This window comes from Platichthys flesus, chromosome 4 (assembly GCF_949316205.1).
Source record: "Platichthys flesus chromosome 4, fPlaFle2.1, whole genome shotgun sequence".
NCBI classification, from domain to species: Eukaryota; Metazoa; Chordata; class Actinopteri; order Pleuronectiformes; family Pleuronectidae; genus Platichthys; species Platichthys flesus.
In genome coordinates this window covers 25,813,413-25,834,083 of record NC_084948.1, presented here as the reverse complement: position 1 = coordinate 25,834,083, position 20,671 = coordinate 25,813,413, and the positions used below count along the sequence as shown (strand labels likewise).

The following is a 20,671-nucleotide window of genomic DNA, read 5'->3' as shown; positions in this document are numbered from 1 at the left end:
TTAATTAAGTCTGGCTCTGCTTTAGTTTCAGTTCAGGTTTTATTTTGATAACATCTTCATTTATGTATTATTGATTTTGTCTTATGTCAGATTTTTCACCTCTATTTTCACTGAACTGCTTTTTGTTGTGTGATGACAACCACGGCTTTCTATTCTATTATTTTCTAGTGTAGTATAACATAGTATAGTATAGTATAGTATAGTATAGTATAGTATAGTATAGTATAGTATAGTATAGTATAGTATAGTAGTACTACAAGCCGTTTTAAGATGGTTAATTGGCTGATTAGTCTTTGTTTATGTTTTCTGATATATACAGAGTTTTATTTGATATAACTTTATTATATGTACGTATCGTTCATCTGTAATGAAGTTTACGGTTAAACTGTAAAATATCAATCCTCTAGTTCTTTGGTTTACAGACATGAATTGAGTTCATTCTGTGGGAAACTCTGATATTGTTCAGGCTCTAACAATAACAGGAGATATTTAGAACTGTGGTTTTCTGTGTAACAATAGAATCCCAGTTTTGTATTCCATGACTGCAGCTTCAAATAATAATATGTCAGGTCCACTTCCATTTATTGTTTCTGGTCACATTCGATGACACAGCTCCTCGTCATACACAGGTGATTCAAAGACAAACGATTAGAAGATAAAACAGAGACAGGTCATCAAATACAAAAGATTTAATATGAGATAAAGTATGGAGACTAATAAAGACTTAAAGCCTGTTGTTGTGAGTTTTACGAGCAGCCTCCTCTTTGTCTGTGTTTATTAACTCTTTGTTTCTGGCTCGGGCGTCGAGCTCTGTGGTTCTGGGGAAGCGAGGGATTGATGTTGGTACATTCTGCTTCTCTCTTTCTTTTCTGTGTTATTCATTAAAGCGCTTTGGGCTCCGCAGCACCATTAACATTCCTTCTTCTCCTTTGTCCCTCGTCCCTCAGTGAACAGTCTGGGCATCAGCGACGAGCTGAAGCAGAAGCTCCAAGATGTGATGGTGGACAGACACAAGCTGACCCTGGGAAAGACGCTGGGAGAAGGTACAGCTCGGTCTGGGGCCGGTGTTTGAACGTCTGCATCATATCAGTACACGCTGCTGCTGAACCCTGTGATAGATGTGTGCACAGTACACAGTCAGGATGTTATCTGGCGGAGAACCAATGCGTGTTTTCCTCTTATCTCCAGCGATTACCTTCGACACAAATAGGTTCTGACCCTTGGTTCTGTCTGAACTGGGCGTGTGCTTGTGGTTTTCCTCAGGGGAGTTCGGCTCGGTGATGGAGGGGCTGCTGACTCAGGAGGAGGCGGCGCTCAAAGTCGCCGTCAAGACGATGAAGAGTGAGTAGAGAGCGAATCGCCACAATGGATCCCTTCATGTTGGGGGGGGGGGGGGGGGGCCCAGGCTGATTGAGGGACAGTCACGCCAAGTTCCAAAAATGTAGTTTTTATGGCTGAAAATCTCAGTTTTTTGAGGATAAAACAGACAAAGACGCAGCTTGTAACAAATGTTGGCAGAAGAAGAAGTTGACCCCGAATAAACCACGAGGCCAAAATAAAGGGAGTTGAATAAAAAAGCTCCAGAGTTTGAGAGGAAAGATGAATTCTGTCGTCCGTACGTTTTCCAGCTGTTTCAAACTGAGGCGAAGAAGTAAAAACAAACGTGGTGGTAAAAGTATGTGTTTCCCGCTTTGCTTCACAAACTCTCACCTCTGCACCGTCTCCTCTGCAGTCGCCATCTGCACCCGCTCGGAGATGGAGGACTTCCTGCGCGAGGCCGCCTGCATGAAGGAGTTCGACCACGCCAACGTCATGAGGCTCCTGGGTGAGTCCGGTGCTCCATGGCTCCGCACAGCAGGGGGTCCAAATGTTCAGTTCACAAGAAAAGCTACATGTCTCATGCAAACCCCGGAAACAGTGGTTTCTCTGCAAAGGTTTTGAAAAAGCTTATTTAGATTTAGAATTTAGATATCAGGCCCTTTAAATACATCTGGTATTTAGTCTGGATTAGGATTAACTTTATATTTGTCTAGATCTGTGCCAAAAAGATTCTTTCTGTGCTCATGTCCCGTCCTTCCATCAAGTTTTGTGAAAATCTGTTCAGTAGTATTTGGACAAACCTGCTGACAAGCTAACGAATGAACTGGGGTTATATCATAAGCAATTGTTATTCTGATCATTCTGAATATTTCTGGCGTTTACGTGCACAAAACTGATCCGAGGTCTGTTTACAGGTGTGTGTCTGCAGACGGTGGAGAGTGAAGGTTACCCCTCCCCCGTGGTCATCCTGCCCTACATGAAACATGGAGACCTGCACAGCTACCTGCTCTACTCACGGCTCGGGGACTGTCCAGTGGTCAGTCTGAGTGCACACACACACAGACACACACACACACACACACAATTCAACAGCTTAATGGGTTCAGGGTGTATAAGTGCAAGGGAGTGTCTGTCAGAGAAATGGGCTCCAAAGTTTAAAGTACATGTGAAGTACAGAGTCTCCACCCACATCTCCCTGGCAGCCAGTACACAGTGAGATCATGAAAACACAAGATGTGTGAGTGTGTGTGTGTGTGTGTGTGTGTGTGTGTGTGTCGTCAGTCGTCAGTCTCTGCCGTTTTTCTTATTAATGGATGAAGTGTTTTCTGGAATCTGAAGCCGTGATACGCAACAAGTCCCTGAAGAGCCAGAAGGAGAATCACGGCTCTAATGAAAACAAGAATTTGAGCAGAATGTTGAAACAACCATGAGTTTGGCAAACGTTCATGAAAACATGGCGTCGGTGCTGAACCCTGTTCCTCCCTGAGGAGGAGGAGGAGGAGGAGGAGGGGGAGGAGGAGGAGGGGGAGGAGGAAGAGGAGGAGGGGGAGGAGGGGGAGGAGGAGGAGGGGGATAGTGTGTGTGTGGAGCAGAGAGCAGAGGGGAACTACAGCGTCCTCTGCTGTCCATTAAACAACATGCATGACTTACCCCCCCCCCCCCCCCCACCCCCCTTCTCTCTCTGTGTGTCCTGCAGTACCTCCCCTCTCAGATGCTGGTGAAGTTTATGACTGACATCGCCCGAGGGATGGAATACCTGAGCAGGAAGAACTTCATCCACAGAGACCTCGCCGCTCGCAACTGCATGTGAGCACAAGGCCTGCTTCCGTTTTCCATTTGGTTCTATCTGAATATAACCCCAAACAAACCCTCTCTCAGTTCCCGTATGTGTTCTCACTTCTTGCTCTTAACTTTTTTAATCTTCCATGCGAGGGTTCGAGGAAATCTTTAAAAACAGCTCAAAGTTTAAATATTGGGTTCAAAACAACATCTGGGGAAAGAGGAAGTCCAGAAGAAGGAGCTGCAGGAGGAGCATGGCACTTAGAGCAGAAAGTACAGATACAGAAATAGAGATTGAATCATATTCTGAGAGATTATCCTTAATTATTAATTGATTCTTGAATCTGAATTTGCTTAAGAGTGCCTCAGAGTTGTGCTGTGCAGCCGTGTGACTCTGTGTCTGTGCCTCAGGCTCAATGAGAACATGAACGTGTGTGTGGCCGACTTCGGCCTCTCCAAGAAGATCTACAACGGAGACTACTACAGGCAGGGCCGCATCTCCAAGATGCCCGTCAAGTGGATCGCCATCGAGAGCCTGGCCGACCGCGTCTACACCACGAAGAGCGACGTGGTGAGTCGAGCGCCCGAGTGGCGGGCTGACGGGGGGGGGGGGGCACGAGGGATTTAAGAAGTTTCTATGAATGTTTTTGATATTTCTTTCCACTTTAAAAACTTGGATTTATTGGGATAGTTCTCCGTATAAGAAGAAAATACTAAACAATCAGTGTTTACAGGAGTCAAGTTGTTCTTAAGCGCTCATAGATTATGGGTAATAAGTGCTTTAAGGTTAATGTAAAGCAAATGAAATGTTCATTAATAAAATCAAGTTTAGTTTCATCCATCAAGAAAATGACAGTAAGACGATTCAATGTCCTCAAGTTACAAAAACAGAAGAATTTAAGTCAATTAGTTCTTTTTATGTATTTACCTCCATTAATTCCTTTTTAAGTAAAAAGTAAAAGGTCATTTCCAACATGTGTGACCAGCACAGCTGATGACATCACCAAACGAGGCCTGGTTTCTGTTCACGTGTGAAATCGTGGGTCAAAGTGTCAACGTAAAAAAAATGATGAGCTGTCTTTAGTCACATGTGCGTGAAGTCGGACGTCCGGAGAAACACGGCTGTGTTGTTTCACAGCCAGTGTAAGAGTTGTGTGTGTTCAGGTTTGTGTGTGTGTGTGTAAGGAATTTAAACCCAGTAACCCCCCCACTCTGTGTCCGTCCCTCAGTGGTCGTTTGGAGTCACCATGTGGGAGATCGCCACCCGGGGCCAGACTCCCTACCCCGGGGTGGAGAACAGTGAGATTTATGATTACCTGAGACAAGGGAACCGTCTCAAGCAGCCGCCCGACTGCCTGGACTGCATGTGAGTGTCTGCACACTCCTCACAGACACACACTCCTCACAGACACACACTCCTCACAGACACACACTCCTCACAGACACACACTCCTCACAGACACACACTCCTCACAGACACACACTCCTCACAGACACACACTCCTCACAGACACACACTCCTCACAGACACACACTCCTCACAGACACACACTCCTCACAAACACACACTCCTCACAGACACACACTCCTCACAGACACACACTCCTCACAAACACACACTCCTCACAGACACACACTCCTCACAAACACACACTCCTCACAGACACACACTCCTCACAGACAAACACTCCTCACAAACACACACTCCTCACAAACACACACTCCTCACAGACACACACTCCTCACAGACACACATTCCTCACAGACACACACTCCTCACAGACACACACTCCTCACAGAAACACACTCCTCACAGACACACACTCCTCACAGACTCACACTCCTCACAAACACACACTCCTCACAGACACACACTCCTCACAGACACACACTCCTCACAGACACACACTCCTCACAGACACACACTCCTCACAAACACACACTCCTCACAAACACACATTCCTCACAGACACACACTCCTCACAGACACACACTCCTCACAGACACACACTCCTCACAGACACACACTCCGCACAGACACACACTCCTCACAGACACACACTCCTCACAAACACACACTCCTCACAGACACACACTCCTCACAGACACACACTCCTCACAGACACACACTCAGCCGATGGCGAAGGGCCTTTGAAATGTTTCAAAATCCAGGATTGACAAAGACCAGTAAAACAAAATGTCCTTTAACAAAGTGCAATCACTAACTACTGGTGACTTGTCTTTGTCCTCTGCAGCTACGCCCTGATGTTCTCCTGCTGGCTCCTGAGCCCGAAGGACCGCCCCTCGTTTGAGGCCATGCGCTGGGAGCTGGAAAAAGCCCTGGAAGATCTGCCGGACCTCCAGGACCCCGACGAGATCCTGTACGTCAACATGGACGAGTCCTCCACGGAGCTCGGAGCCGTCGGGGGTCGCGACCCGCTGGCGATGGCGTCCCCTCTCTGCCTGAAGGGTCTGGACTCTGTGACCACGGTGGAGGTCCACGAGCCCAACCGCTACGTCCTCTGCCCCCAGCACGAGACCCCCCGGGCGCTCTCCGAGTCCCTGGAGAGTCTGGACATGGGGGTGTCGTCCTCCACTGCCACGCTGCCTCTGCAGCCGTCCTGCCGCTCCAAACCCAACCCCACCCCGGCTCGGACGCCCCCCGTGGAGCTGCTGGAGGACAGGGACGGGTCCAGAAAAGTCCCCTGGCAGTGATGGAGTCCCTCTCAAACTAAGACTGGTCAGGGCCATGGTGTGCCGTCCTTTCCCCCCCGTCCAAGAACCACGTCCAGCCTCTTGCTACTGACGAAGAAACTTCACGTGCCCTCACACTCATGTGCATGTTTTGCACAAACACACACACACACACACAAAGCCGAAGACATTCCAGGGATTATTTCCTCCGTCAACTCCTCTCTTCTAAAAACAATTCCAAGTGTCTGATGATCAGTTCCCTACAACAAACAGAGAGTGAACTGGTTCCGTGGCCCCTGCCCACTGCAGCACAATCAGAGAACTCCCAGTCGCTCCAGCAATAAAACATCACATCTGCACAAAGTGAAGCTAAATAAGAATCAAACGTGTCCGTGAAACCAGCTCGTCACTGCCAGACCCGACCTGCCACTCAACCCACTCAGGAGCTTCAACCTTCCAGCGAGGAAACAGAAAGTCTCTTTCACTGAAGGCGACTGTCGGCTTTAAGTTTCTACCTGAGAACAGCTTCAGGATATTTACTGGCTCACGCTAAAGTCCAGACTCACAGCTTCTTGTGTTCCGCAAAAAAATGAAATATGATTTTGTTTTTTTCAAAATCTCACGAAAGATTCAAGTGAAAACCAAAATTGTCTGAGGAAATGAGGCTCCGCTCTGGATTCTCTGAGCCTCGAGGTGAAGCTCTGGATTCTCTGCCTCTGGATTGTCTGAGCTCTGGATTCCCTGAGCTCTGGATTCTCTGCGCTCTGGATTCTCTGCGCTCTGGATTCTCTGAGCCTCGAGGTGAAGCTCTGGATTCTCTGCGCTCTGGATTCTCTGAGCTCTGGATTCTCTGAGCTCTGGATTCTCTGAGCTCTGGATTCTCTGAGCCTCGAGGTGAAGCTCTGGATTCTCTGAGCTCTGGATTCTCTGCGCTCTGGATTCTCTGAGCTCTGGATTCTCTGAGCTCTGGATTCTCTGCGCTCTGGATTCTCTGAGCTCTGGATTCTCTGCGCTCTGGATTCTCTGAGCTCTGGATTCTCTGTGCCTCGAGGTGAAGCTCTGGATTCTCTGCGCTCTGGATTCTCTGAGCTCTGGATTCTCTGAGCCTCGAGGTGAAGCTCTGGATTCTCTGCGCTCTGGATTCTCTGAGCTCTGGATTCTCTGCGCTCTGGATTCTCTGCGCTCTGGATCCTCTGAGCCTCGAGGTGAAGCTCTGACAAACCCCTGCATCTTCTCCGTGGGGCTCAACTGCCGGTCGTGCATTCCAATGTGAGACACTTATCGACTCAGGAAGCTGAGACGTCTCCTGCACGGGGACACAGGTACGAGTCAAACCAGGAGGCTTCAGGACACCGACTCAAGGGGGACGGACACGATGGACTCGCCCGAGGCGGACGGCAGGAGAAGCTCCTCACGTTTGCTCTCGGCTCAAGCACAGTGTTATTTTACACATTTTGTACTTTCCTCTTTTTTTTTTTATGCTGATGTTTGTTTTTTCTACAACTTTGCACTAATGTTTTTATATAGACTCTGTCTGTTTATAATGTGTATATCTCTCAAGCTTTCAATGTGACTTTCTGTATATTCTCAGTCCACATGTAACAACTCGTATATTCCTGAAGGCAGAGAACACGGCCTGTGAAAGTGCCCCCCCCCCCCCCGAGCGTTTTCTGTGACTGGGAAACACGACTAACCTCGTCACCTGACACCATCCTGCCACTCTTTTATTCGGGTATATATATATATATGTTTTTGTTTTTGCGAGGTTTGGCACTGTAAATAGACAGAGACAGTTCCCGGGCAGAGGGGAGGAGGAGGAGGAGGAGGAAGAGGAGGAGGAGGAGGAGGAGGAGGAGGAGGAAGAGGAGGAGGAGACAGAAAGCAGCAGCTGAAACCTGAATGTACGTGAAGATCGTCTGCGTTCTGAGGACGCTCGGCTGCAACTTGACATCATGCATGCACTTATTTTTTTATATATACGCTTTAGTTCATTATTCTGTTGAACGTGACCACGTTCCAACACAGGCTTTGGGAGAAAGGCACGTGATTGGACGAGACGCTGTGTCTCTCAGCTGTAACGGTACTTGTACATCAGGCAGTGGACAGGTGGACGTGGAGCATCACTGTGTACATTTCATTGGTGCTGACAACTCAGAGTGGGATCGTCCCACAGACTGGTTCTGAGACCGAGGTACTGGTCTGTTTTAATGTTTCATAAGTTTGAACGTGTTGATTCAGAGGCACCGACTGTTTTATACCAACCAGGGTGTTAAACACAGTTTGCTCTCTACAGTCTCTCTCTCTTTATTAGATTCCCCTAAAACTTTTATTTTTGTGATTAAAACTATTCCATCAAGGCCTTAAAATGTTTTAAAAGAAACTCTGCTCCCTCCTTCCTCATTTTGTGACTTCCATAAACACGTTAATATGACCCCACCCCCACAGCGCCACCTGCAGCTAGTGAGCCCCGCCCACAAGTTGACGGGATGGTTTGTTAGGGTTGTGACATCACAAACTCTGGCTGTTTAATTCAGTTTCCTGTGGCACAATATTTCTGATTATATAAAAATCACAAGGGCGACATGTTAACGTGAAACTTGATTAAATCAATTAAATCAAATTGATCTTCCAAAGCAGATAAACTCATAAACTTATAAACCTTCAAGAGTTAGATCTCAGAATTGAACGTTACCAAGTGCCTTCCGAGAGCCAGTGCTTTGCACCAGTAGACGTGTGTGTGTGTGTGGATTGTGATTCTCCTGGTGTGTTGAACTGGGAGAAGACAACTGGTCTATAACTGCCTTTATATCGTCACTGTCATGATTTGTAAACAGATTTTTTTTATACATTGCTATACAGTATTTTGCATATGAAATAAACGTGTTCGATCATGAATGAGCTTCTGTGTGTCGACTTCATATCAAGCATGTTGGAGGCGTGTTTATTAATTCCACGTGTAATACACATGATGAGGTAACCGTTTGTCTTGTGTAGACTTGTGTTCATACAACAGGATTATTGAACAACATGAGACACACAAGGGTCAGACTTTAGAGAGTCTCAGAAGTGGATGTAGGAGATCTGCACGTCGCCCTCGATCTCCAGCATGTCGATCTCGTTGAAGGACTGGAAGCGGTGGAAGAAGTCAAACAGGTGCTGCCCGTTCACAAACACCTTGAACCTCTGGTTCCCACAGCGAATCGACATCTGAGGGACACACACGTGGAGACACCACAGAGTCAAGGACAAGCAGGGACATGAATCACAGGACTGAATTGATCCAGGAGGAAGACGGGACCTACATCGAAGTACTGCCCCTCCAGGAAGGGGTTCATGGAGAGCTCCCGGTCCTCCTGACCCCAGCTTCCTCCGATCATGCTGTTCCTCACCACAACCCCCTCCCTCACTCTGGGGTTCATGTGGAAAACGATGTCCCGCGATCTGCTCACCACAAAGTTGATGGAGATTCTGCAACACACACACACACACAGGAGTGAGTGTCTGTTGGCACACACACTGCACCGTGGTGACGTGCACACACACACACACAGACACACACACACACACACACCTGTCTCCCCCATAGGGCACCATGCCTCTGACGATGACGGTCCTCTTAGGGAACATCCCTCCTTGGATCATGCTGGAGTAGGGAACAGGCTGGAAACACACAGGAGAACACATGAGACACGTCATACAATAAACACATTAGACCTCTATAGCGCCACCTGTGATAGTTGTGATGTAGAACTGCATTTCATCCGCTTTACAGTAATGTTGAACTGCAGTTTCTCTCTGTCACCACTAGAGGGAAGTGTTTGTCTACAGGAATAGTGATGGAATGCTGGAATAGTTATTCCACTGACTGTTAACAGAGACTGTAAATAAAGATGGACGACCTTATAGCTGCCAGGTGAACACAAAACATCTGGATCGCCCCCTGGTGGCCGGCTGCAGTATGGGTCATAAGCCCCGCCTCCTCCATGTTTACAGATACACTTTAAATAGATTTTTTAAATTTTAGGTAGATTCTTATCACACTAATGTTTGATCGAGTGATAATTTAGATATTTGAAGATTTAAAAAGACGCCCTGATTGACAGCTCAGTCTGACTCGTGATTGGTCAAACACAAGTTTGACCGGGGGGGAGATAGTGGAGACGTGTCGTCCATCTTAATTTACAATCATTGACTGCACATGAGGGTTGAGGAAGTTTTACTCACAGGGTTGTAGACCGGCTGCCCCCCCATACTCTGGAATGAAAGAAGCAGTATTAAGTAGGATGGACACAAGGAAGAAAGTGTGTTAGAGAAACAGAAGAGGAGTCAGGTTCCTCACCGGCAGGTTGGATCCTGGGTATCCTCCCTGAGGCAGAGAGAAGATCCATCAACTTGGTGCCAAAGTCCATTAAATGCTTTTAAACTTTTTTATTAACTTTACAATATTTAAATAACAAACGTGAAATAATATAATGATATTATGACGTCTTTCTTACCCCCATTCCACCTCCCATGCCTCCTGGATAGCCACCCTGTAAAAAGGACATGTTTAAATTCAGATTTAATGTGACTGTGATTCTGACATGTTTATAACATCCATGAATTTGAATATTGATTATTATAAACCAAAGTATTAGTTCACCCCCATGTCGCCTCCTGGATATCCTCCCTTTTGAAAAGAGGAGAATATGTTAAATTACATATTTAGTTTAGAAACCTGTATCATAAACAAAAGCCTCATAAATATACTTACTCCCATGCCTCCACCCATGCCTCCTCCCATGCCTCCACCCATGTCTCCTGGGTATCCTCCCTAGATATTAGAAATAGACTAAAATATAAATATCTGTCAAATATCAATATTTCACTTTGTTTATATTTTCAAACACCAACGTACCCCCATGCCTGGTCCTGGATATCCTCCCTGTGGAGCGGTAAACATGTTAAAAACTATTCAGTGATGTTCAGAATGAAATCATTTATCATTATTAGTTGACAGATACTTACCCCCATGCCTGGTCCTGGATATCCTCCCTGTGGAGCAGTAAACATGTTAAAAACTATTCAATGATGTTCAGAATGAAATAATTTATCATTATTAGTTGACAGATACTTACTCCCATGCCTCCTCCCATGCCTCCTCCCATTCCTCCTCCCATTCCTCCTCCCATGCCTCCTCCCATTCCTCCTCCATTTCCACCCTGAAAGAACAAACACAAGAGTTAACCAGTAACATGTTTACTCCCACTCCTCATGCACAAAGTGTATTTCTTGAAGTCTTCCTGCAGCATTGATTCGCTCCAGGGGGAGAGCGGAGGGTCTCACCCCGATGACGTTGATGGTCTGGATGGAAACGTCTCCGCCGATCTGCATCGCGCGAACTCTCTGCAGAGGAATCCGGTGCTCGAACATGTGGAAGTCTCTTCCGTTGATTTTGAACTGCAACAGCAACAAATAATGGACAAATATGTTATTATGGTCCAATTATACATAAATGTGTTTTCACAAAACTGCAGCTGAAAATGTCACATTTTATTGAAACACTCCTATAGCCAGAATATACATATTTACTTAAGGGTTTATATAATATACATTATATAAGACTTATGTAGTAGTAAAGCACATGAGGTATTTATTTATGTTTTTGTCATCAACTATAAGTCCATTTGTCAGTAGTATAAGTAGAAACTGTTGAATAAACAGATGATGAATGATAAAACGTTTGTGTTTTACACTGTTAATAAAACAAGTGTTTGTCTTCTTATGATTGTTTGCAAAATATTGAAAATTCAAATGAATACAAATGTCCTTTAACAGCATTAAAGTGTGTTATCGACTATAAATGTTTATAAAGTACTTGTAATGAGGGTTTTCCTATTTTAAAAACACGTATTCTGATATCATCACGCTGTGTGAGCGTCAGGCTGGGGTCACCTGGTAGCCCTGTGACGTGATCATGATGACCATCTCAAAGTTCTCTCCCTTGCTGAAGGGCATGTCGCGGACCTTGTCCTCCGACTCCCAGCCTCCATTCTGACAGGTGTTGAACACCACCTTGTCCCAGCCATCGAAGCGGGGGTTGAAGTGCAGGGCGACGTCGCTGGACTCGGACTCTCCGCAGAGCAGGTTGATAAAGAATCTGCAGAGAGGAGGCAAAGCAGAGTCCAGAGGAGACTGTGAAGCTGGTTCAGTGTTGGGAGAATGGGCAAACAGTGCAGGTGGAGCCACAGAGAAACATGAAGATCTGTCTCCATTAGGAAACTGCACATGTCCCGACACACTCAGGTATGCACGCTGTTTGCTTTGCCTGCTGACGAACTGTTAAAGCACCTTTCACAACTCAGATAGCACTGTTAGCAAGGAGGAGGGATGGAGGATAAAAGTGGAGCCCTGAGGGAGACGGTGCTGCTTCCACAGAACAATGCAAAGAAACCGGCTCCACCCACACTCAGAGTACACAAGGTGTTCCTGCAGGGGCTTTTTAAAAGGTTCTGGTTAAAGATTAAAAGAGGAATGTGTGGATATATCTGATAACACACACACCCACCTGGTTGGAAGCATGTAAAACACTATGTACCACACCACACCCACAAGATCAACTGATAAACTGACCAGGAGCTCAGATGATTACATGTTGAAATACTGTGTTTGACATGTGTCCTGCTGAGGTCACCTGGTTATGTCCTCGGGGATGGAGCCCTGCAGGTAGATGGACGTCCCCTCCCTCAGGCCTCCATAGATGGGCCCCAGGTAAGGAATCCTCTGGGAAGTGCAGCACAGACAAAGAACCTCACACACGTGTAGTAGTCAATCAATTTGGTTCAAGCTTAACTTTACTTTACTTAATATTTGGTGGTGTTACTGATTACTTTTCAGATTAAGTTTTCATTTAACAAGTTGCTTTCTTTCAACTGAACTTTCTAACACGTGAGAAACAGACGGTGTCATGTTGCAAAATCTGACGTCTCCTCAGATGCTCTAGTGTAAATATCTTCATACAAAGTATTTATATCATATAATGTAGTTTTTATATTTCATAAAGAAATAAAAAAATACTAATCCTGAGTAATGTAATCATTCTTGTTTGTACTTTGAAAACTAAACCGATTAAAGTAGTTAGATTCACTTCAGACATTGATGCATCAGTTTTAATTATGTAAAATATGATTTGAGTGATAAGTACTTTTACTCTCGTACTTTTGATATTACTTCAAAAATTTGGAAAGCAGCCTTTTCATTGGTAATGGACTATCTTCAGGGGTAGTGTAGTATTTTTGTTGTGATATATCACTTTAGCTTGTGGGTCCCTCTGGCTCAGCTACTTGTCCCTGATTTTCCATGTTAACAACCAAATGTGATTATTTTTATATTATATAAAATATTTTTTTAAGTAAACGGCCAAACTCTTCCCCAACTTCTCCTTCATAACTGTTCACATATTAACAAACTGTCCTGACAACACATTCAATCCATTACAGAAAGAGAAGAAAAGTATTTTCCAACAAATTAATTCACTTAATATCATAATCAAACTTATTTTTGTATTTTGTATTTATCTAAACTATGTCACACCAGCATATTTTCTCATCATGGCTGTTTGGTCAGTTTGTATACGTGCTCTGCATCACCCATTGCATCGCACACACTGGGACCATCATGATTTAAAGCCTCCAGCAGCAGCCGGGTCAGATACTCACAGGTCCGTAGACGGGCTGATAACCAGGAGGAGCAACGAAGGTCATGGCAGCGGCTGAGACGGACGAGCAGTCAGAAGCAGGAGGCCGGTGTCGGGAGCTGACCTCTGCTGGAGGCCTGGTTTTATACCGGTGAAGAGGGAGGGGCCGGGTCGGGCACCGAACCCAGGCCAGCATCACCTTATTGACTTTGGCGGCACCAGAAGTCAAATCTGACCTTCGACCCAGCGGAGGAGCGGCACGTTACGACAAAGACACAATGTGTGTTTTACCCGACGTGTGGAGCACGTGAGACAAAACCAACACAACTGAGACGTGCAGCTACAACCAGGATTCAGACACATCAAAAATACACCTGTACATGGAGAGTATATAAGTGAGAAGTATTTGACTGTTGCAACGCTTCACTTTATATAAAGTTGTGCGATCTGTAGCATCAGATATGATCAGCTCATCTTTTCAATGTATGATCTCAATCTAGTAAAACAGACCAGAAAGTACAGAGAAGTAAAACTACCTCAAATATTTACTTACAAGTACTATACTCGAGTTTAACTTTATATTTATCTTTGGATACATGATCCCTTTTCAGCAGATAATGTAAAGCCCCCCCCCCCCCCCCCCCCTTTATGAGTAGTGGAACTGATTATGTGTATGATTCATGAATTATTGAGAAATCCCCGTCTGCCAAAGACAAACAGAAACACAATCAGCTCTTATCTGCCTCAGGTTTCCATTCACAGGTCTGAACATAAAACTGATTCATGGAACACTATATTCAATCAGTAAAACATGTAAACGGATTAAAGATCAAACTCTCTGCAATGTGAACTAAGCAAACTAAATATATATGATATATTTTTTTACTTGAACTACCTTCAAAGTATGAACGCTGTAAAAGTCTAAAAGCTAAAGTTATTATATTGATAAGTGTACTTTACTAATCTAAAGCAGAGGAACACTTCTTTCATAAAGGTTCAATATTCACATATTGCTTGAATGTCAGTGGATGATGTGATTGTACCTTTGTTAATATTGAGACTCAGGTCAGAGAAAAGACAGAAAGGAACTTAATCGAATCAGATCATCTTCTGCATGAGATGGTGAAATCACAATTGAAGTCACATTATCACAGTGTTGATATAAAATCAAAGAAAATCTCAAAAAGTTTGCTTAAAGTTGTTTACTTTACTCAAGTTTTGTTCAGTTAGTCTGCGTAAAATGTTATTTTTCCTTTTTGAACAGTTAACAAAAACATCTACACACACATACACACGCACAAAATGTTGCACATAAATAAGGACGCTGGTTCCAGTTCTCCTTAAAATAATCTGTTTATTCAGTATTGAAACACAGGGTTCAGTCAGAGGACTCTCAGTCGGGTGGATCTGCTCTCAGCTCCGTGCCCGAGACGAGGAGCCGCTCGGCGTCTGACGAGGAAGAGTCGTGACGTCGAGTACAGGATGGAGAGGTTGTGAGTTTGAGTTCCGAGCAAGGCGCGGCGATACAGAACCGTCTGAGATCAACGCACACGCACGTGGCTTTTTTCATTTGATCGAGAAAAAACAACTGATTTGCTGGATTCCCTTAAAAATATCTATCATAAAAACCTAACTAGCGAAAAACAACAAAAAATCGTCTACTTTTCTCTTCTGGCTGCAAACTGGGCGTGAACTTCTGTGAGAGACTGGTTCTCTTCAACAGTGGTTCACCAACATGACGCACAACACGCCCCCCCGTCCCACACAGCAGCATGGATTCATCCAAGCCCTAAAGAAAAATAAATATGTATCTATGATATTTATGTAAAATACGTCTCTTCATCGAAAGGCCTCTCAGCGGCCTCGTAATTACTCGGTTATACAGATGACACGTCGGCCAAGATGTATACATTAAATACATTCATTACTTATTTTAATGCACTGACAACAAAACCTATTTGTGCATAAAGTGTCGTGAAGCAGGCTGTTGGCCAGAAATACAGACGGGCTAAAACGGTCGTCTTCAGAAGGTCTCATCTGCATATAAACAATAAATAAATAACCTTGGCATCCTGGTACTCAGGATGTGTGAGTCGCTATCTGCCGTGGCTCGGAGACACCAGTGGAGACAGGGGGCCACGTACATCCAGGGACCCATCGTAAGACTTCAGAGTGCAAACTGGGTTTTCGTCAATACAGCCGATCCCCCACCAGTGAATGTCACGTATACTCCGTTTTTCGTGAGTTTGACAGTTCAGTTCAACAAAAGTTTCTCCACACGCCGTCGCTTTGTTTTGATTCTACGTCTTAAACGTCCGTTCAGGATGCGTCAGAGAAACGAGCGTGAGCAGCTGAATCGTTTCTTTTTCAAAATCGCTCTCAGCGAAAAAAAACACGAGAAATCAGAAAATGAAAAATATCAAACAGCAGCAGCCACGTAGGGAAAAGAAATCTTCAACCTTACAAACAATATAAATACTACACATCCACTCTAGTCTCAAATAAAAGTGTTAAAGCTATAGATCGAAGCTGTCAGGTGGGTGAAGCAGTGACGTCGCTATAGGCACTGTAATGTTTACAGCAGTAGCTACTGAGAGAGCCCGTTGTGTAGATATCCTACACAGAGAAAGGCCATGTAGTGTTTTCATAGCGGAATAAAAAGGCCCCTGGCTTGTTGTGTCTTTTTCTGCCCGTGTGATATTTTTTGATTCTTCTTCTCAAATCTCATCCTTCGACATTCTGCTGCAGCTGGTGACACGAGTGCAGTCGATGTGTGTGCATAGCTTCAAGGGAGGAGAGAATAAATGTGCAGAAAAAGGACAAAACAAAGACATAGACGCGTTTCCTCGCTCTGGATTCCCCTCCTCCTCCTCCTCCTCCTCCTCCTCCTCCTCCTCCTCCTCCTCTTCCTCCTCTTCTTCCTCCTCCTCCTCCTCACGATTTCTCCGTCAGACACGCATTCAGGACGCGGGACGTTATCCGAGTTGATCCTCATACTGCTTCCTGAAGCAGTCTCCGGCCGGGAAGAAGTCCCAGCATCGCTCCGAGTACATCTTCCACACGTAGGACTCCTGAATCACAGACGACAGAGAAGCTTCAGAAGAGAAGCACAGACACACATCGACTCCACCATCTCTTTTACAGTCATCTGTGTGTCCACTGACCTGTCCAGTGTGTTCTGTTTCATCTTTATTGATGAGATACATGAGGAAGAACCTGAAAGAGGAAAAGAACAGAAAACATCAACTTAAAGCTCAACAACAACAGAAAACTTTTGATATGAGGGTGAAAGAGCTGAGGCCTGTTGATCTGAGACAGGATCAAACCACAAACGAATAAACAAACAAACACACGAATCAGAAACTCACATGTAGTTTGCCAAGTTGTGTTCTTCCAAGGTGTGCGTCTCAAAGCCGTGCGGCGTCGTGTCAAAGTAGTCGCTGCCGATTCCACAGATGAAGCACTTGGTCTGCAGGGAGACAAACACACAAACACACACACACACGTCACATGACAACACTTTGCTTCCTTCTCTGCTCGAGAGCTGCAGGAGAGTGGAAGGTGTGTTCCCTCAGAAAGTCATGGTCTTACCTCCATGTCCTCTCTGACCTGCTCCTGCTGGTCCCTCAGCTCTCCAAAGGCATCAATGATCAAACCTGACACACACACACACACACACACACACACACACACACACACACAAACACACGCACACACACAGTGTTATTTCTTATTGGACTAAGGATCATAGTGATTCACAACAACATTAGAGTTTGTTTCGGGAGATGAAGATGATTTTTGTGACAGGTTTTCACAGTAAAATGTATTTTCCCCAAAGTTTTGACCGGTCCAGTTTCCCAAAGCTTTTAAAGTCTACAAATCAAGGATTTTCAGATGTAAACATTTACAGACATGTTTACAGATATTAACAAAGAGCTACAGTCTACTACACGTACATCTCCCTTTGAAAGTTCAGATCTGCAGGACTTTGCAAAGACTTTTTGAAAGAAGAAACTCTTTTGGTTTGAACTTGAACGTAATTTAGTTTTGTTTGTTTTCTTTCTGTATTTTCGAGTTTGGGCTATAATTTGTTGTGTGATGGTGACTTGTCCGGGGTGTTTCCACTTCTGCACCAATCTCAACCCCCCCCCCCTCCCCCCCATGACCCTCACAGGACCCTGCCCCAGTTCGTCTATACACTGGTGTTTCCTGTTCACGATCCTGAGTTTCATTTAGGTTTTGCTGTTACAGTTTTTTACTTCTAGACGACCTGAGACCGTGTGACTCTTCCCTTATTCAATATTCTTCACTGCAGCCACGTGCCGAGCCCAAGCATCTTAAATAAATGGGTTCGCACCCTGGATGATGGCCAACAGGATGACGATGACAAAGAAGAAGAAGGTGATGTCGAACACGACTCGGTACAGCTCGTATTCATCTCCAGCCGGATCCTCGATCTCATCTCCAATCCCACCACCGGCTCGCACGCCCACATACATGTGGAACAGGTAGCACTGCAGGAGGGAGAGAGCACAGGGGTCAGGTCTGGAATCAGATTTAGTGATTAGCAGTAGCTGCCCCACGTCCACTCACTGTCATCATGTCGTCACACTTCATGTCCGGCTCGTCCTCGTCCTCACTCATGTTGTAGAACTTGCGGAAGAAGTTGAAGGCCACCACGGTGTAGAGGTACACCACCACCGCCAGAAGACCCACCGTCATCATCAGCTGGGAGGAGCACACACAAACACACACACACAAACACACACACACGTCACCGATGACAGATCTTTTGCAAAAAGCGTGACAGATGGAAAAGGGTGGAGCCGTGCAGACCTGTTTGCCGTTGTGAGTGACGGAGGACAGGATCGTGCGCAGGGTTTTCACGCCCATGGCGATGTCCAGGAGATGAGCGGCGTAGAAGAAGTTGTTGTAGTGACCGAGCAGAGACATCAACATGTACCACACCAGGTAGAGGAAGGTCTGAAACGGGAATCAGGGCCGTCAGCGCCGCCAAACTCCAAACAGACTCTGAGTTCTACTGACAAACTGCTTCTTGAACTCACGTTGTCGGTGAACACGACACCGAACTTCCAGATCTGGTACTTGATGTCGATGGACGTGATCCTGCAGAGACAGAGGGACACGTTTGTTCTGCTGCATTCTGGACAATAAACCTGTTCATTAAAAGGACTTGAGAGGAAACTGTACACACCAGCTGAACATTGAGGTGTCAGGCTCCGGCTTCTTCTCATGTGTCATGGCGCTGACGTCCAGAGAAGCCAGGTCCATCCCGAGCAGCTCGGCGATCCTCTCTCTGCCGTAGATGTCTCCGTATTTGTCCAGCACCTGGAGACGCCGCACACAGACGTCCATTACTACCAGATGCATCCCTGCAGAAAACATGGCTGAACCTCATGAGGCCAAATCTGAACAACTCACCTTTCTCTTCACAAACTTGTCCCAGTAGTTGTTGGGGAAGGAGCTGCATGGACAGAGAAACATGGTAAAGAAGTGTAACGCTGTGTTTTACATGACATACATACATATATCTATATTAAACATGACATTAATATGCATATTAGTTGATTGTTGATTGGGGGGGGGTGCTTACGGAGTGTTGAGCACCATTCTGTCCCACTGGCCCTTGATGTCGTCCTCCTCCGGCTGCTCGGTGACGTAGAGTCCGTCGAACTCCAGCTTCCTGGCCAGCTCCTTCTCCCTCTTGAAGATAACCAGAGGGACCTGAGAGCATCGAGCGGAAAGGGGACAGATACCGTGAGACCTCGGAGCAGACGTTATAAACACTCAGGTGGGTTCCGGTGGAGCTGTCGCCGCTCACCTTGAGGCAGTTGTAGCCGATGATGCAGATGATGGAGAGGAGGGTGTGGACGATACCGAAGAAAACCATGGACGGTTGCATGTAACCCGATCTCTCCTCCAGGAAGTAGTACATGGGACCTTCTTCCTCCTCATCCTCTCCTCCGTCCTCCACTCCGGAGCCGTCTTCCTCAGCACCGGAGCCTTCAAACATGCCAGAGGCCTCGAACAGGCCGGAGCCCTCAAAGTCTCCAGAGCCCTCATAGTCGCTGGAGCCTGGAGGACTGTCGGACACCTGGGAAGAACAAGGATGGTCTTCAAGTTTATTATATCCATGTGGCTTGAAAAGAAACTTCAAAAGAGAGACTTCATGTTGCTGAGGGACTTTGACTTGTTGGGTTATTAACATTTAAACGTAAAGAAGGCGAAGTGGCCCCTGCTGCAGGTGGAATGTCATCGATACTGGAGGTGAATGTGTGAACGGCTATAAATGCACAGACCTTGTAGAAGAGCAGGATGAAGTTGAGAGCAAAGGAGATGAACAGGGCCAGGAACCGCAGGTTGTAGAAGTTACGAGATAGGTAGTTCTGGAAGGAAAGACCCAGAGGAGTGGGTTCAAACCTCAATATGATAATATCTGAAGAGATGACATAGAGAAGTGCTCACCATGAATTTAATCCTCTGAATCTCCAGCTCATTCCACAGCTCAAAGCCTTGCTCGGCAGATTTCTTCTCCTTCTTCGCCTTGGTCTTCACCACCGTTTCCTCCAGAATCTCTGGCTCTGGCGTCTTCACCTCAGGTTCGGGTTCCAGCTTCTCTTTCTTCTCTCCATTCTCAGTGCTGGAAGAGACAGAGACGTGAAAACATGCTGCGGACCCAGGATCAGCACTAACTGAAGCCTGATCGCTGCCTCAGATCCACCAGCTGGGCTTTCCCATCATACATCACTCCCACTTCGGGATTCAGTGTCTTATTCAAACATGTGGAGGAGTTGATGATCGAGCCGCTGACCTTCTGGTAAGTGGACAACCCGTTGTACCTCCTGAGCTACAGCCACCTATGGCGTACTCTTGACTACTACCAGGGTTGAAACTATCTATAATCTTTTATTAACCTTTTGCAGAAATGTCTAATCTCTGAAATGTGTATTTTATACAACACAGCTGTGATTGGTCCAAGTTGTTCCTGTATTGTCCTGGTGACCTTTAACAGAAGCTGCCGACAACTCACTCTGCCTTCTCGGTCTCTGGAGGAGCCTCTGGTGCCGGTTGGACCACCACGTCCTCTCCTGGTGCCACTGTAGCCTCCAACTGTTTCAATCACACTCAACAGTTAACCAACGCAGAGCAAACACATCAACGCATTGAGAGTCGACAACCACG

The 20,671-nt window shown here is 45.8% G+C and overlaps 3 protein-coding genes across 9 annotated transcripts in view; 1 reads left to right on the top strand and 2 right to left on the bottom strand.

Annotated features, from left to right (window-relative positions):
* The window catches only part of LOC133951857 (tyrosine-protein kinase receptor UFO), a 28,386-nt gene extending 19,698 nt beyond the window's left edge, over window positions 1-8,688 (top strand). The window contains exons 13-20 of the mRNA XM_062386070.1: window positions 948-1,043; window positions 1,264-1,341; window positions 1,733-1,825; window positions 2,235-2,356; window positions 3,017-3,126; window positions 3,511-3,670; window positions 4,329-4,465; window positions 5,355-8,688. Of these exons, the coding sequence (XP_062242054.1) occupies window positions 948-1,043; window positions 1,264-1,341; window positions 1,733-1,825; window positions 2,235-2,356; window positions 3,017-3,126; window positions 3,511-3,670; window positions 4,329-4,465; window positions 5,355-5,814 (1,256 nt within the window). The 3' untranslated portion in view covers window positions 5,815-8,688. The remainder of the gene's footprint in view (window positions 1-947; window positions 1,044-1,263; window positions 1,342-1,732; window positions 1,826-2,234; window positions 2,357-3,016; window positions 3,127-3,510; window positions 3,671-4,328; window positions 4,466-5,354) is intronic.
* Window positions 8,689-8,774: 86 nt separating this feature from the next.
* LOC133952113 (galectin-4-like) lies at window positions 8,775-13,592 on the bottom strand. Its single transcript, XM_062386404.1, has 15 exons — window positions 13,491-13,592; window positions 12,467-12,555; window positions 11,728-11,932; window positions 11,119-11,232; window positions 10,911-10,994; window positions 10,795-10,827; window positions 10,691-10,735; window positions 10,547-10,606; window positions 10,436-10,462; window positions 10,290-10,325; window positions 10,133-10,159; window positions 10,018-10,047; window positions 9,365-9,453; window positions 9,096-9,261; window positions 8,775-9,000 (listed from the first exon to the last, which is right to left on the bottom strand). Exons 1-15 carry the CDS (start codon window positions 13,533-13,535, stop codon window positions 8,854-8,856), a joined length of 1,197 nt encoding a protein of 398 aa, XP_062242388.1. The 5' UTR covers window positions 13,536-13,592; the 3' UTR covers window positions 8,775-8,853.
* Window positions 13,593-14,802: 1,210 nt separating this feature from the next.
* The window catches only part of ryr1b (ryanodine receptor 1b (skeletal)), a 57,135-nt gene continuing 51,266 nt past the window's right edge, over window positions 14,803-20,671 (bottom strand). For all 7 annotated transcript variants that reach the window (XM_062385780.1, XM_062385781.1, XM_062385777.1 and 4 more), the window contains 15 exons: window positions 20,520-20,599; window positions 19,955-20,129; window positions 19,789-19,875; window positions 19,311-19,583; window positions 19,083-19,213; window positions 18,911-18,953; window positions 18,684-18,817; window positions 18,535-18,595; window positions 18,305-18,451; window positions 18,062-18,196; window positions 17,826-17,982; window positions 17,060-17,124; window positions 16,837-16,937; window positions 16,633-16,684; window positions 14,803-16,539 (listed from right to left, as the gene is read on the bottom strand). In XM_062385780.1, coding sequence (XP_062241764.1) covers window positions 16,444-16,539; window positions 16,633-16,684; window positions 16,837-16,937; window positions 17,060-17,124; window positions 17,826-17,982; window positions 18,062-18,196; window positions 18,305-18,451; window positions 18,535-18,595; window positions 18,684-18,817; window positions 18,911-18,953; window positions 19,083-19,213; window positions 19,311-19,583; window positions 19,789-19,875; window positions 19,955-20,129; window positions 20,520-20,599 — 1,737 coding nt within the window. In that variant the 3' untranslated portion in view covers window positions 14,803-16,443. The remainder of the gene's footprint in view (window positions 16,540-16,632; window positions 16,685-16,836; window positions 16,938-17,059; window positions 17,125-17,825; window positions 17,983-18,061; window positions 18,197-18,304; window positions 18,452-18,534; window positions 18,596-18,683; window positions 18,818-18,910; window positions 18,954-19,082; window positions 19,214-19,310; window positions 19,584-19,788; window positions 19,876-19,954; window positions 20,130-20,519; window positions 20,600-20,671) is intronic.